The sequence below is a fragment of the Phocoena phocoena genome, chromosome 8 (assembly GCF_963924675.1).
Source record: "Phocoena phocoena chromosome 8, mPhoPho1.1, whole genome shotgun sequence".
NCBI classification, from domain to species: domain Eukaryota; kingdom Metazoa; phylum Chordata; class Mammalia; order Artiodactyla; family Phocoenidae; genus Phocoena; species Phocoena phocoena.
This window is the reverse complement of record NC_089226.1, coordinates 60,004,046-60,020,202: the sequence shown is the minus strand read 5'-3', so window position 1 is coordinate 60,020,202 and position 16,157 is coordinate 60,004,046. Positions and strand designations below refer to the sequence as shown.

At 46.2% G+C, this 16,157-nt stretch overlaps 1 protein-coding gene across 2 annotated transcripts in view; it reads right to left on the bottom strand.

Annotated features, from left to right (window-relative positions):
• Positions 1 to 15,888, bottom strand: part of CLPB (ClpB family mitochondrial disaggregase) — a 146,202-nt gene extending 130,314 nt beyond the window's left edge. Inside the window, exons 1-2 of one of the 2 annotated variants that reach the window (XM_065881658.1) lie at positions 15,474 to 15,888; positions 11,997 to 12,048 (exon numbers count right to left, since the gene is read on the bottom strand). In XM_065881658.1, the coding sequence (XP_065737730.1) occupies positions 11,997 to 12,048; positions 15,474 to 15,876 (455 nt within the window). In that variant the 5' untranslated portion in view covers positions 15,877 to 15,888. The remainder of the gene's footprint in view (positions 1 to 11,996; positions 12,049 to 15,473) is intronic. The other variant, XM_065881659.1, reaches the window with a different exon arrangement.
• Positions 15,889 to 16,157: the final 269 nt, after the last annotated feature.

Below are 16,157 nucleotides of genomic sequence, written 5' to 3'. Positions count from 1 at the left end.
ACAAATTCTTAGAAAGGTATAACCCTCCAAGACTGAACCAGGAAGAAATAGAAAATATGAACAGACCAATCACAAGTAATGAAATTGAGAATGATTAAAAATCTTCCAACAAACAAAAGTCCAGGACCAGATGGCTTCACAGGTGAATTCTATCAAACATTTAGAGAAGAGCTAACACCCATCCTTCTCAAACTCTTCCAAAAATTTGCAGAGGAAGGAACACTCCCAAACTCATTCTATGAGGCCACCATCACCCTGATGCCAAAACCAGACAAACATTACCACAAAAAAAGAAAATTACAGACCAATATCCCTGATGAATATAGATGCAAAAATCCTCAACAAAATCCTAGCGAACAGAATCCAACAACACATTAAAAGGATCATACACCACGATCCAGTGGGATTTATCCCAGGGATGCAAGGATTCTTCAGTATATGCAAATCAATCAATGTGATACACTATGTTAACAAATTGAAGAAGAAAAACCATATGATCATCTCAATAGATGCAGAAAAAGCTTTTGACAAAATTCAACACCCATTTATGATAAAAACTCTCCAGAAAGTGGGCATAGAGGGAAACTACCTCAACACAATAAAGGCCATATATGACAAACGCACAGCAAACATCATTCTCAATGGTGAAAAACTGAAAGCATTTCCTCTAAGATCAGGAACAAGACAAGGATGTCCACTCTCACCACTATTACTCAACACAGTTTTGGAAGTCCTAGCCACGGCAGTTGGAGAAGAAAAAGAAATAAAAGGAATACAAATTGGAAAAGAAGTAAAACTGTCACTGTTTGCAGATGACATGATACTATACATAGAGAATCCTAAAGATGCCACCAGAAAACTACTAGAGCTAATCATTGAATTTGGTGAAGTTGCAGGACACAAAATTAATGCACAAAAATCTCATGCATTCCTATACACTAACAACGAAAGATCAGAAAGAGAAATTAAGGAAACAATCCCATTCACCATTGCAACAAAAAGAATAAAATACCTAGGAATTAAAAAAAAAAAAAAAGAATGGTTGCTGAGCAGCTGAGCACATCAATCCCCTCTCAACCACCCCTGCCCCGCCCCCAACTCAGCTGTCACTGCTGTTAGAATAAGACAAAGCTCCTTACTATAGACAGTCTCCAATGCCTTGCAAGACCTGCTTATTCTCTAAGCTCCTGGCACCCCCCTCTGAGCTGCAGTCCCATCAGCCTTTTTCAGTCCTTCACACCTGCTGTTGTTCCTCCTGCCAGGGGCCTCTATAAACAAAAGTTCCTTCTGCCAGGAAAGCTCTTTTTATCCTTCTTCACCTAGGTTAATTCTTCCTCTCCTTCACCTCGGACTCAAGCTTCCTCTGGGAAGCTTTCCCTGACCAGAGTAAATCTCTCAGAGGCACTCAGGATTCTCCATACCATTCCTTTGCAGCATTTGTCACAGTTGTAATTTCATATTTGCATGATTAACGTCTGACTAGGCTTTAAGTTTCATGAGGTGAGGTCTGTACATTTTTGGCTTACCACTGATCCATCAGGGCCTAGCACAGTGCCAGCACACAGTAGGCACTATTTGTTGAATGAATAAATGACTGAACTAATTCACCATTTTAATTTTTTTCCTAGGGGATGTCAGTTCCTCCATTTACAGGTTTATTATGACTGTAAATAACTGTTAACGTCTGCCTAACTCTTACCATTCACAAAACACTTCTACAATTCTCAATAAGTATTTGTTAACTGTTTACATGAACAGAGATGAACAACACAGCAATGTCTCCCACCTCCAAAACTCACAGTACTGTGAGAGAGACACACAGAGAGAGAGAGAGAGAGAGAGAGAGAGAGACAGAGAGAGACAGAGAGAGACAGAGAGAGACAGAGAGGAAGAAGGAAACAGATGACCCATCCCAAAAGAGGGTAATAAGTGCTACCTGGAGGGCTAGGGAAGGCTTCCCTGAAGACGTGACACTGATGAACCAAAGGATGGGTAATTTTCTAGACCACAAGAGTTCACCTGCCTGGAACTCTCACAAGATCCTGGGAGGGTGGCCTGTGAAGTTATCTTACAGTCAAAGTCACTGAGGAAGTTAAGGGACTACCAGCTCAAGGCCATACAGCCAAGGACCAGTGGGGCCAGCACTAGAGGCTCAATCCCAGGGCTGGGCTCCCCTTCAGGGGCATCCCTCCTTCCCCCAAGCCACCCCAGTAAGCCCTGGCTGTTCTCTGCTCCTCGGCTTGGCCAACCACCTGACTCTGCTGGGGTTCTCAGCAGCTGACTGGCTGTTTCCACAACTCACCTACTCTTGAAGTTCATAAAAAGCTGCTAACCCAATCTTCCCCAGTTGCTTTCCATCACCAGGGAGCAAGCAACCAGAGACTCAGTAAGTCCATACCTTAGAAAAGGTGCCAGGCCCTGGACCACTCTGCAAAATTGCTTGTTTGGTGAAGGCCCACTTGAGCAAGCCCTGGTGTTTTAGTGTGTGATTTGGACCCTCCCCAAAGGGCTCAGTTTTTTCTGTAGAGCTTAACCGTGAGAATTATATTTCAGAGCTCTCAGTGGGAAGCCCATTAACAAGATTTGGAAACTAAGATTCAAAAAGGGAGGGTCTATTACCTACTAAGGGTCATAGAGACAGTTACTGTGACAGAAGTGGAACCCAAGTCTTGTTTTCTTTATTTAATAATCTTCACTTTAACGCCAATTATTTATATAAGAGAACCACTGAGAATTAATTTCTGAAAGTATTATTTTAAATAAAAAATATCATCTTTAAAGTTATGTGACGATGTTAACAGATGAGGTTTGTAATATATTTTAAATACATACTGCTCTTCTCTCTAAAATCCAAGCCAGCTATTTAGTGACAAATTCAGTGGCAAACTTTAATAACTTCAGTCAAACTTTAGTAACTTTTCTATCAGTGACTCATTCTGTCTCCTGAATAATAATGAACTTAGTAATTCCAGGGTAATACAGCAACTAGAACGGTCTAGGTTTAAATCCTGTCTCTGCTGGCCTTCTTCCTGACTCTCTGTCCTTGTTTCCTTATCTATAAAGTGGAGGTAATGATATCTATCTCTTGGGATTGTTATAAGCATATACTTAAAGAGCTTAGAATTGTGCCTGGCACACTACAAGTATTCAATTACTGCTAGCTGTTATTTTTTTTTTAACATCTTTATTGGAGTATAATTGCTTTACAATGTTGTGTTAGTTTCTGCTGCATAACAAAGTGAATCAGCTATACGTATACATATATCCCCGTATCCCCTCCCTCTTGCGTCTCCCTCCACCCTCCCTATCCCACCCCTCTAGGTGGTCACAAAGCACAGAGCTGATCTCCCTATGCTATGTGGCTGCTTCCCGCTAGCTATCTATTTTATATTTGGTAGTGTGTATATATGCCTGCCACTCTCTCACTTTGTCCCAGCTTACCCTTCCCCCTCCCTGTATCCTCAAGTCCATTCTCTACATCTGCGTCTTTATTCCTGTCCTGCCCCTAGGTTCTTCAGAACCTTTTTTTTTTTTCCCTTCTTAGATTCCATATATATGTGTTAGCATACAGTATTTGTTTTTCTCTTTCTGACTTCACTCTGTATGACAGACTCTAGGTCCATCCACCTCACTGCAAATAACTCAATTTCATTTCCTTTTATGGCTGAGTAATATTCCATTGTATACATGTGCCACATCTTCTTTACCCATTCATCTGTCGATGGATACTTAGGTTGCTTCCATGTCCTGGCTACTGTAAATAGTGCTGCAATGAACATTGTGGTACATGACTCTTTTTGAATTATGGGAACCCAGGTCTTCTAATCCTAAAAACCTTGTATTCTTTCTGTAACATTATGCTGCCTTCCAACATCCCAGAATTCAAAAAAACCTGTGTGGGTTATACCCTAGCATTCAAAAAATGCTCTCAAAAAGCATCAAATTACAAGAGTGATGCCAGTTGGGCCTTGACCTTTGGCCTAGGATAAAGCTTTTGTTTCAACCTACTGCAAGCCACAGGAACATTTACATATTTACTGGTTAAGAGAGTCAGATGTTTTGGTTGCTCTGATGCCATCATTAATATCTTCCCATCAAGCCAAAATGATACAACAATCAATAGACAGACAGCCTCCCTGAGGCCCCGAGACAGCCAAATGTATTTACCAGCCAGAGTTTTTGTTAATTAGATAAAATCCCTGGATCAATATGCAGAACATTTACCTATACTGTAGCTAAGCACATTCTGGACACCTTAATCCTGGCACATGGACAGCAAGCGCCTCAAGCCCCAAGCTGGGGCATCTGGGGACAAGAACCAAACCAAGCCTTCAATGCAGAGCTAGAATAAATGTATTTAGCCTTCAACAAAACCCAACCCTTTCTTCTTTCCTGTGTTGCAAATCAAACCAGACTTTTTCCCAAAGGTATCTAGTAAAAAACTTTTAACTGGTATGAAGTACTTTATTGCCTAAAATCATCAAACCAGAAATCAAAACAAGATGTCAAAACAATCTCTAAACCGATCATTGAGGCAGCATGCTATATATAGCGGGAAGAGTCAGAAAGACCCATTCAACTGCCTAGTTGACCTCTCCACTTGAATATCTCACTGAAACGTTAAACTCAGCATGTTCAAAACTGAACTCATCATTTTCTTCCAACCAGTCCTCCTCTAGGATCTTCATCTCAGCGAATGGTAACAGCATCTCCACAGCTGATCAAGCCAGAAAACAGAAATTCATTCTTAACACCTTCTTCTCCTTAATCAACCATATCCAATTCTATTCATTCATTCATTCAAGATTCACATATTGAGTACCTACTACATACCAGGTACTGACACTGTTCTACACAACACCAAGTCCTGTCTAGCTTACCTCCTCCATCTCTGCTACTGACATCTTACTTCAAGTCACCACCTGCCATCATCCTCTCTGGTCTGGACTACTCCAGTCACTTTCAACCGGTCTTCTCCAACCACCACAGCTCTATCAATCTATTCTCCACAGAGCAGCCAGAGTGATCTTTTAAAATTACAGATCTAGATCATGTCACCATGTATGTGTCTTTTTCTCTCACATACACACACCTTAAAATTCTTCAATGGCTGCCCACTGTTCTTAGTAAAAATAAAAATCATTAACTTGGCCAACAAATCCAGTGTGATATGGTCCTTGCTTAACTTTCCAACTTTATTTCACACCCTCTCCCACTTACTCTCTAGAGTCCAGTCATACTGGCCTTCTCTAATTCCTTCACATCTTTGCTTGACTCAAGGCCTTCTACCTACTGCCCTTCTAACACAATGTTCTAGTTTTCTCTTCATCCTTCAGAGTTCACTTCAATCTCACTCAGATGCTTTGCCTTACTGACCACATAACCCCACCCCTAACCCCTCCTATACTCAAGGTTCGATTCCCAAGGGTCTTGTACTTCATTTTTTAAAGAGTTTTATTAAGATATAATCCACAGGACTTCCCTGGCAGTCCAGTGGTTAGGATTCCGTGCTTCCACTGCAGGGGGCACAGGTTCAATCCCTGGTTGGGGATCTAAGATCCCACAGGCCGTGAGGCACAGCCCAAAAATAAATTAAATAAATATTTTAAAAATTCTCCTCTAGGGCTTCCCTGGTGGCGCAGTGGTTGAGAGTCCGCCTGCCAACGCAGGGGACACGGGTTCGTGCCCCAGTCCGGGAGGATCCCACATGCTGCGGAGCGCCTGGGCCCGTGAGCTATGGCGGCTGAGCCTGTGCGTCCGGAGCCTGTGCTCCACAACGGGAGAGGCCACAACAGTGAAAGGCCTGCGTACCGCAACAAAACAAAACAAAACAACAACAACAATAAAAACTCTCCTCTAAAAAAAAAAAAGGAGAAATAAAAAAGATATAATTCACATACCATAAAATCCATCCATTAAAAGTACACAACTCAATTGTTCTTAGTAGATTCAGAGTTGTGTGATCTTGACTACTAACCTCAGAACATTTTCATTAGCCCAGAAAGAAACTCTGGACCCACTAGCAGTCACCCCCTATGCCCTCCCAACCCCAGCTTCTCCAGTCCTTGGCAATCACCAATCTACTTTGTCTCTATGGATTTGTCTGTTCTGGACATTTTATGTAAATTGAATCATATAATATGTGGTCTTTTGTGTCTGGCTTCTTTCACTTAGCATAATGCTTCCAAGGTTCATTCATGTTGTAGCATATACCTAGCAGTACTTCATTTCTTTGTACTGATAAATAATATTCCACTGTATGGCTATACCATATTTTTATTTATCCATTGATCAGTTAATAGACTTTGGAGTTGTTTCCCTCTTTAGGCTACTATGAATAATGCTGCTGTGAACGTTCATGTACAAGTACATTAATATACATGTTTTCATTTCTCTGCAGTACATACCTAGGAGTAGACTTGCTGGATCATAAGGTAACTCTATCTTTAATACTTTGAAGAATTGCCAACTGTTTTCCAAAGCAGTTACACCATTTCACATTTCCACCAGTAATATATGAGGATTCCAATTTCTCCACATTCTTACCAACACTTGCTATTATGTCTTTCTGATTACAGTCACCCTAATGGGTGAGAAGCAGTATCTCATTGTGGCTTTGATTAGCATCACCCTAATGCTAATGATGTTTGGCATCTTTTCACACGCTTATCGGTCATTTGAAAATCTTTTTCAGAAAAATGTCTATTCAGATCCTTTGCCCATTTTTAAATTGGGTTAACTTTTTTATTCTTGAGTTGTAAGAGTTCTTTACATTTTCTGGATGCAAATCTCATATAATTTACAAATATTTTCTCCTTTTCTGTGGGAGAGTCTTTTCACCTTCTTAAAAGTATCCTTTGAACACAAATGTTTTTAATTTCCATGAAGTCCAATTTATTGGTTTCCTATGCTTTTGGTGCCATATCTAAGGAGGCTTTGCCTAGCCCACAGTCACAAAGATTTAATCCTATGTTTTCTTCTAAGAGTTTTATAGTTTTAGCTCTTACATTTAGGTCTATGATCCATTTTGAGTTAATTTTTGTGTATAGGTGAGGTAGGGCTCCAACTGCATTTTTTTGCATGTGGATATCCAGTTGTCCCAGCACCATTTGTTGAAGAGACAAACTGTTCATCACTTTGAAGTACATAATTATAATTGCATAATTAGTCACCTGACTCCCGGTTAGACTGTAAGTACCAAGAGGGCAGGAACTGTGCCAATCTTGCTCACCACTGTACCTCCAGCACTCAGTCTAACACCTAGTTCCTAATAAGCAGTCATATATATTGGTTGAACTAAGTAATAATTCTATTATTAATAATGAACACTCAACAACTCTGTAAGTTATAGGTACTATCATTTCCATGTTACTTAGTCTTATAGAAGTTAGGCAACTTGTGCCTTGTTTTGCTGGTTCTCGATTTTTGACTTAATGTGCTCCCTCTTCACCTGAGAAGAGGGTCAATGAGCTCCTCCAGAGCGAGGACTGCTTCCCCTTCCTCATTTTGTTGCCACCAACACAAATTCAGCTCAGGGCTAGGCACAATGGACAGGCTGGACAGATGAGTGACTGACGGACAAATGGACAATGCCCTCCATGACCAGGTCCCTTCCTATCTCCAGTCTCTCCTGGCCTCAGGCTGTGATCCAGCAACACCAAACAGTATATAATTTCCCCTCCTCACCACACACTCTAGGCTGTTTCTTGCCTCAGTGCTATCACTTACACTGTTCCCTTTGCCTGGAACGCCTTCTCCTTCTATTTGCTAAGCCCTCCTGATATTTTAAGACTCTAATCTTTTTCACTAGGAAATGTCTGAGAGGTGTCATTTCCTCTAGGACATCTTCTCTGGTCCCCCAGGTTGATTAGTGGTATATCCTGGCCTCCTGTCTCAGTACTGATCACACTGTGTTACCACAGTCTTCCCCAGACTCCTTCACTGAGGGCAGGAATCATGAGTGGTCAGATGTCCCCTGTGCCAAGTATACAGCCCAGCATATGACAGGTGCTCAGTAAAATTTTGTCAAATGAGCAAATGAATCCTGGAGAGAAAGGGTAGGCAGTCTGCAGTCCAAGATTGACACCATCAGACTTCCTTATCTTTTAAAAAGCGCTTGGGCGGATGGAAACAACTGAGTTAAGCACTCAGCAGAGGGCTTTCCTGGTGGCACAGTGGTTAAGAATCCGCCTGCCAATGCAGGGGACATGGGTTCAAGCCCTGGTCCGGGAAGATCCCACATGCCGCAGAGCAGCTAAGCCTGTGCGCCACAACTACTGAGCCTGTGTTCTAGAGCCCGCGAGCCACAACTACTGAAGCCCGCGCGTCTACAGTCTATACTCCGCAACAAGAGAAGCCATCGCAACAAGAAGCCAGCGCACCGCAACAAAGAGTAGCCCCACTCGCTGCAACCAGAGAAAAGCCTGCGTGCAGCAACAAAGACCCAACGCAGCCAAAAATAAAATAAATAAAATTTAAAAAAACCAACAGAAAAAGCACTCAGCAAAGGCCCAGCTCCCTGCCGGGAGAAGGGAAGTGGGTAGGGGTATAGTCTTTCACCCAAGTTTGTTCGAAAGGAAATGTGATCTCCACTGGGAGAACAGGAGGCCTCACTTCTGCCAGCCCTGACAGCTCCTCACATGGCTCAGCTCGAGGTTGGACAGATGTGCCTTCAGACTGCCCTGTGCCCTAGGTTTCGGGTGAGTGGATCCTGAGTCCAGAAGCCAGGCTGGGTTTGGGCTAAGCCCAGAAGCAGGGCCACCTGCTCATGCTGCTGACAGGTGGGACAGGGGCCTCAGGACTGGGCTTCCACTCCTGAAGAGCGAGACCTGAACTTGCTAACAAGGTTTAAGTGTCTTGGGGGAGGAAGGAAACAGTTGCCACACAGGGAGAAAGGAGGAGAGGACAATGGGAAGAAAAAGGGACCCAGCCTTCCTCTGATATAGCCAATGGGAGTATGGAAATAAGACTCTGGATTGTCTACTTCAGGTTTGCTGAAAAGTCAGTAAAAAGCAGCTTTCCCCTACTTTCACTGTGCTGGAGAAGAGGATAAGACATATGGGAAACCAGACCTTGTCCCTGCCCTGGGGAGGCACACAATCCAGTGGTTTAAGGTGAAGTCTAGCCCAAACCTTCTTAATATAAAAAAGAGTATGGCGAGTGGCAGAACCTTCCCTGCCCCTTTAGCCAGGCAGGCCCATACCACAAACGATTAGCCAGCTCTACATAAGACAGGTCAACAGTGCCCACACTTCAGGTGGCTGTCCAGAGCTGTTGGCTTGCTGCGTGAGGATTCCTCATCTGTTCCTGATTTGGGCAGCGTGGGAACCGCACTGGTTTTCCTGTTCATGGGCTGAGTGCCTCCTCAGTCCTGATGTTCAGCCCTGCTTCTCCCACCTGACCTCCAACCTCTCTTCTAGCAAAGGATTACTCTCCTGCCATGGCTAACACGGCTCTTCCTAGATGACCCACGTACTTTCCCAGACCAACAGGCAGGTGTGGGGCAATGCGCAGATCACACTCAGCTGGGAGGAGTCAAGGAAGTCTTCACAAGGGCTGTAGGACTTGAGCTGACGCTGGGAGGCTTTAAGCAGAGGGTAATGAGCACCGTGTACAGAGAGCCATCTGTGTGGACGGCCCACACCTAGAACCTAGGAACTGCAGATTCCAGAGTATCCTTAAAGAGGATGATGAAATTTCCCGCCTCTGAGCAGAAGAGCTTCAGATCGCTGCCCTTCACTATCCAGAGCTCTCCCAAGGCTCTGGGGCCAGCGGAAGGTAGGGGGCCATCAAGGCAGAGACACACACAGCATAGAATCCAGAGAGGGCAAGAAGGAAAGGAGGGTAGAGGACAATATTATTACCAGGTCTGAGTTTTATTCCAAATACTGATTTAACCACACATCATACACATGGTGACCCAACCACGTATAAACTATAGTAAATATCTTTTAAAAATTGAGAATGGAATTCTATCCTGGTATCCGCAGGTCTGTTGGGCAGAACTAAAGGCCAGGACACACAGAGGAAGAAATTAGGGGTAGCGTTAAGCACCTGTGCAGAGTCTAGGGCGTAAAAAGGCTAAACAAGGGCCTGCAGTAGGAATTCAAGAAAGCTTCCTTCTAGCAAGGGTGGTCGGGCTCTCCCCACTCCTACCTGTAGGTCTAGCTCTCTAAGTGGGAAGAACTGTGATTGGTAGGTTACATGTTTGTTTCCTTGAGACCAGGTGGTGGTGGAGGGGGGAGACTGTCAATTCTGAGGGGCAGGGTCTGTGCCTTGCTCATCTCTGACCCCCTCACGAGGGGTGAAGGGAGGTTCTGACTGAGTCATCATGACCAAGAGAGAGAGGACAAGAGGAGGCAGGAGAAAGGCAGGTTAGAGACTGGTGACACACAGGAAAGTCCCTACAGACCCTATCCACACAGGCAAGCATGAATGTTGTGAATCACACACACAACATAAATTCAATCACTTCCTGTAATTTTGTGGCAGGGGTTTACCTGCTAATGAGAAAAATGTGTATTTGAAAGAGCTAAATCAATCAACCCTTGGGGGCTCAATGGAACAGGGTAAACTCAGCCTCCCCTAGGTGATGGAAAGGTGGATTCACAGCACTGCTGCTCTGTAAATGCACTGCCTATACTGGCTCGCCAGAGGAAAGCAGCAGCCTGGCAGCAGTTACCTCAGCAGTCATCAACAGGTGATTAAAGGGTCAGCAAAAGCCTTAAAGGATGGGGCACAGCCACTTTCTGCCCCCTCATGCCATCGTACTGCAGCAGAAGGAAATGAGGCTCATCTGTTTCTGGCCACGCACTGCCTGGAGTTATGAATGGCTCTTATAACAACAAGCTGACATCTGTGCTTGGTTTTAAAGATGCATCATCGCATGTTTATTAAACTATTGCTCCATAATATTTATTTGGCTACAAAACAACTCCCAGCCCATACTTCCAAAAGTGGTTTATTAAAAACTAAGCCTTGAACATTAATACTCAAAAGCACCCTTGAGAATCAATAATAATGCTGCAGATAAAATGCAAGGGAATCAAAGCAGTAAGTCTTGATGGGGGCTGTGACTGCCTTTCAACACTTTCTTGTATGTTCAGGCAACTGGAGTGAGGGAGCGCACCAACGGGTGTGCAGCGCTGGACGCAGTGACAGCCTCTCCAAACACCTGACTTCCTGTTTAAAATGTGGACATAGTGGCAGGGAAGGGAGTGTGTCCTATGGCCACCTAGCTCTATACAAAAGGCAAAAAAATGGCCAAAGTTATGCCTAATGCAGGCCACTAGTTTCACCAAGAATGAAGCGTCTGCCCCTGAATAACAGCCCCATACTGATGCCCTATGTCTGAGCATCCGTCCAAGACACAGACTCTGCCCTGCCCTGGGCACCAGGCAGAGGCCCGAGTGAAGTCCTGTCCCTGAGCAAGAACAAGTCTCAGATCTAACTGACCAGTGGTTACTAGGGGAACAGCTGAGCCAGGGAGGCTAGAAATGCAGTCAGCCCCTGGGCAGGAGCCCAGCATGTGCACCCAGCCCTGCAGGCAGGCTGCTCTGGCAGAAAGGTCTCTTCCAGCTCCCTCTCAAATCTCCAACCCTCTCCACTGGTGCCCACCTGCACCCCATCCAGGCAACAAGCAATTACAAGTGACCGATCCCACAGAGAAACAAGAACAAACTGGAAGATTCACTGAAGAACCTACAGGATGCAGAGGAACTCCAAACCACATCCTTCAAAGAACAAAACAGCCAAAGGATCCGGGGATGTTTGGGGCCAGAAAAAAGACACAGGGACTGATTCTCTACCTTAAAATATCTAAGGGTTGACCTGGGCCAAAGGAGCCCAAGTGACTCGGTGACTACAAGGAAGTCACAGGGTTCAGTTCCCAGCTCACTGTGAGGATTTCCTCCAAGACAGAGCCACCGCCAGAGCAAGGGGCCCATCCCGCTCAGCCCTCCTGCGCGGGAGAGCAAGGCCTGGGGTATGACACTCACCTGTTGACTTCTTGGACATTGTTGGCTCGAACAGCTTCCACCAGGGCTGCATCTGAAGAGAGAGGGGGCACTGGTCAAATCCCTGGCCAGGACCTACCCCTAAGGGCTGCTTGGAGGGCCCAGTAAGACAGTGGAAATGGAGGCACTTCAGAAACATGGGCTTTAGCAAGTGAAAGGACGCCAAGATATACAAAGAGAAAGCTAGTCATCCCCTGCCTACGTGGTAGCCTCTGTTAACAACTTGTCTTCCACATCTTTCTATTAGAGCCCAAACGCTTCACTCTCATCACAAAGGTGATCCAAATAACGTGTTAGTACCATGTGTGGCCTACAGTAAACACTCAGTGTGTGAACTCCTTCACTCTTCATTAGCTATAAAGCTCTGCAGGTTTATGTGATTATCATTGTTGTTATTAACCATCCCCCTACCTTGCCCCACTTTCTCCCCCCACTTCAGTTTCTCAGCCTAGTCTTGAATCTTGATGTCACAGGTCACAAGGCCAGCAAGAGGGACAGGATAGGGAGGAGCAGGCAGGGATGTGGACCCCTCTGAGAGTGGAGACAGCCTCGACCAGGAGGCCAGGCTCCAATACACTCTGCCCGCTATTCACCATGTGCTATGGCAGCCCCTCTCCCTCTCAACCCCCGCTTCCCTGACTATAAAGCAGAGACAGTAATCCCTGCCCTGACGGCCTCACAAGGATGCTAAAGAAATGAAATAATGGCTGAAAAATCTGCAAACACCCAAGTGCCAAGCCCAACAAAGGGAGATCCAAAGCAGAGGGTTCCAATCAATCCTTTAGGAATCACCAGGCCTAGCAGAAAGGCAATGTTAAGTCTGGCCTGGCCTGGGCAGCCTGGAGGCTGTTGGCACCACCTTGTGGCCATAGGAAAAGCTGCCTGGCTCGAAAAAACTCAAAAGTCAGCAGAGGCACAATTCTTTCCTGGGCCGGTGCAACACTTTGAGCCCAGCTGGTCCTGAGCTCCACTGATGGGCACTGGACAGACTCATACCCATCCCTGCCTCAAGGAGCTCTCAGTCCAGCCAAGAGAGTCACCCAGTAAAACATGAGAGGAAGCACTGGAGCCGGGTAGAAGTAGCAGACTCGGGCTCCAGTCCTAACTCTGCCACTTACTTTCTGTATGAGCTGGCTAACTTACCTAACCTCCTGAGCCTCAGTTTCCTCATGTGTACAAAACCCACCTTATCATGCATATGCAAACCAGTCCTGTGGTTCAGACCTATGCATATGCCGCCACCTCACCTCCTGGCCTAGACTGCAGGGCCAGGTCTTCCTTGGTTACCTTCCCCAGTTCTTCCAACACACACCCAGGCATGCTTGGGCAGCCCCTAGCTAGAAGGGAAACAAGCCTTCCTCAGATATTGCTGTATCCACTCTCCCCTCAGTCTTCAAAAAGAAGTGGCCTCTGCAAGGTCACAGAGGGAGTGAGGAATGAGCTGAGATTAGAACCAGGGCCTCCTGGCTCCTAAAGGGCAGTAATGACTGTGCTGTACTGAGGGTCTCAGCTTACAACTCAAAGTAAGGAGACAGGGTAACTGGCAGGTCAGAAAGGTTGAACTGGTCATGGTTTTGGTCATTATCTATTTTGGTGAACAGACCCTACTCTCTTTGCTAGGGTTCATATGCCACAAAGTCCAATCTGGAGCCTCCCAAAAGCTCTAAGGCAAGACCTTGGACACCTTACCCCAATCCTTCTAAACATACTGGCCTCGGAACATTCCCTGCTCATCAACTTTCCATTGCCTACAGGAGAATCCCAACCTTTCCAAACCCTTGTGCCTGATATCCAGACCCCACTCCATCTGCTCTCACCTCATTCCAAAGACCCCTTGTCCTCCAACCAGGATGGACACTCTGCTAGCCTCTATACATGCCATGCTGACCTGCGACTACTTTATCTTTGTTCCCGGAAACCTCTGCGTAGAATACAAACCATCTCAAGGTACATTTACTAAGTACCTACACTAAATACCAGAGACTATGGTGGACAAACAACGTGAAAGTATTAGGGAAAGGAGCTGGCATCAACCTGAAAATATCAAGATGCACTTGCTGCTCTCATGGAACTCACAATATTCACTCTCCTTTTCATCTTTGCCTTATCCTTCGGAACTCAAGTTCAAATTCCCCATCCTCCAGGAACATCTCCAATCATTCAGGAAGGCTTTCCTGACCCTGCTGGCCTTCTGATCCCTCAAAAACACACTGTCAAACCACTCACCAGACCTACAGGTCTAACTGCCTGCACTGTCCCCTTAACTGGCATTGTGTTAAGTTAGGAGTTCTACATTGAGCTCCAAAGTAGGCACACACAGAGTATAAAAATATTGGAAGTAATAGAATCATAGCATGCCCAAGCTAGAAGAGCCCTTAGGGGTTCTATTTCAACACCCTCATTTTGTAAATGAGAAAACAGAGGACCACTGAGGAGGAGCAAAACTCCAAAGTCACAATGGGAGTTAGAGGCAGAATCAAAACAAGATCCCAGGTGTCCTTACTCCCCATCCAAGGCCCTTCCTTTATAGCTGGTCACATCTGTTGAATAAACAAATGAATGTCAAGGGAGTCCCTCCTCTTGGTCCAAAATCTCAGAGCTTGGGATGCATGGAATCTAGGAACACCATGCCTTAGTCTTCTCCCTTGAGGAAAAGCTGAGAACCTGAGTAGCTGGACTCACGTAGGCCAGAAGTCTAGCTCTCTGCCTGCTCTCCCAGTCCCTGCTCAGCTCCATGCACCCAGGGGGGATGCCAACCTGGGTCAGCCAGCCCCCATGGTTGCTCTGGAGCTCTACAGAGCCACTTCATTGTCTTCCTTCTCCTGCCAACTGCCCCACATAGGAAGATCGCCTCACGCCTGAGACCAGGCACAGCAAAACCTTAGGAGTCTCCCTGATGGATACACCCACGCTGCTGAACCCCAAGAGTCAAAATAACAGCACTGTAAGCGTACTGAGAAGTCATCCTTCACTGTATAAACGGGGAAACTGAAGCTAGAGAGCAGCAAGGGGCGAGCAGGGCCAAAGCTGGCATTGAAACCAAGTCTCCTCTTCCTTTCTCAGGCCACCTTAGGGAGGGCAACTTCTCTAAAGCATCTAATGGTTGCCCTTAAAACACGCGTGGTTCCTTGGAGACCTCTTAAAAGAGGAATTGAACCAGGTGATACGGTAGAGAAAATGCTCCCATTGTACAGATGGACAAAGTGATGCTCAAAGAAGGTAGGCTGACCTGTAATAACTGTATTATTATACAATAATAGTTGTACAACTTGGGAAATTATACAACGCAGAGACACTGAACTCTTCGGCCTGCTCTATGACCTGATGATGTCTAGGTCCTACAAGGACTGAGGCTCCGGTGGTCTAAATCTATATGCAACTCCCACCCTCCAAAGATACGGAGTCAGGACACTCCTCCGGCCTCTCACTTCCACAAACCCATACTGTCCCGATAATCACCCTTGTTGGACGGGCTCTTGCTGTAACAGTGTACCACCAGCACCGTCGCCAGCGCCCACACGCCCATTCCGGCCCTGTTGAGGGCCCCGTTCCAGCTGTCCTGTCCAGGCTGAGTGTCTTCGGGGCTAGGAAGGCGTCCCCACGTGGCGGCTGCGAGGCAGGGGGTCTCGGTACCTTCTCTCTGGCGCCCCCCAGTGGCTGCCCCTTCTCTCGTGAGTAAGGTCGGCGATGTTCCAGGGCGCCCCCCGATGGCTGCCCTCAGCCACTGAGGCTCCCCGCGTCCCCCGGTGCTCACACTCCGGTCGGTGGCACTCCCACGGCTCCGGAGAGATGAGGACCTAAACAGCTGGAGGAGCAGCCGCGGCGCCGGCGCTGTTCTCCTCAACACCAGGGACCCCAGCATCGTGACAGCTGCTTCGATAACCCCCTGGTGCCGGCCCCTGTACTGGCCACGTCCAACATGGCTGCCGCGGCGCGTTCGAAGACGCCGCGTAGTGGAATTACGCACTACTTCACGGGAGTGGTAGTCCACAGCCCTAGATCTTGACGCAGCGGAGGAAAAAATAAACTACACTTCCCAGAAGGCTCTGGAACTTGCGCCAGAATGACTGCCGGCTTACGGGAGCCCGAGGCATGTTGGGAAATGGAGATAGGGCGGGGGGGCGTGGCAAGAAGGGAAACAAC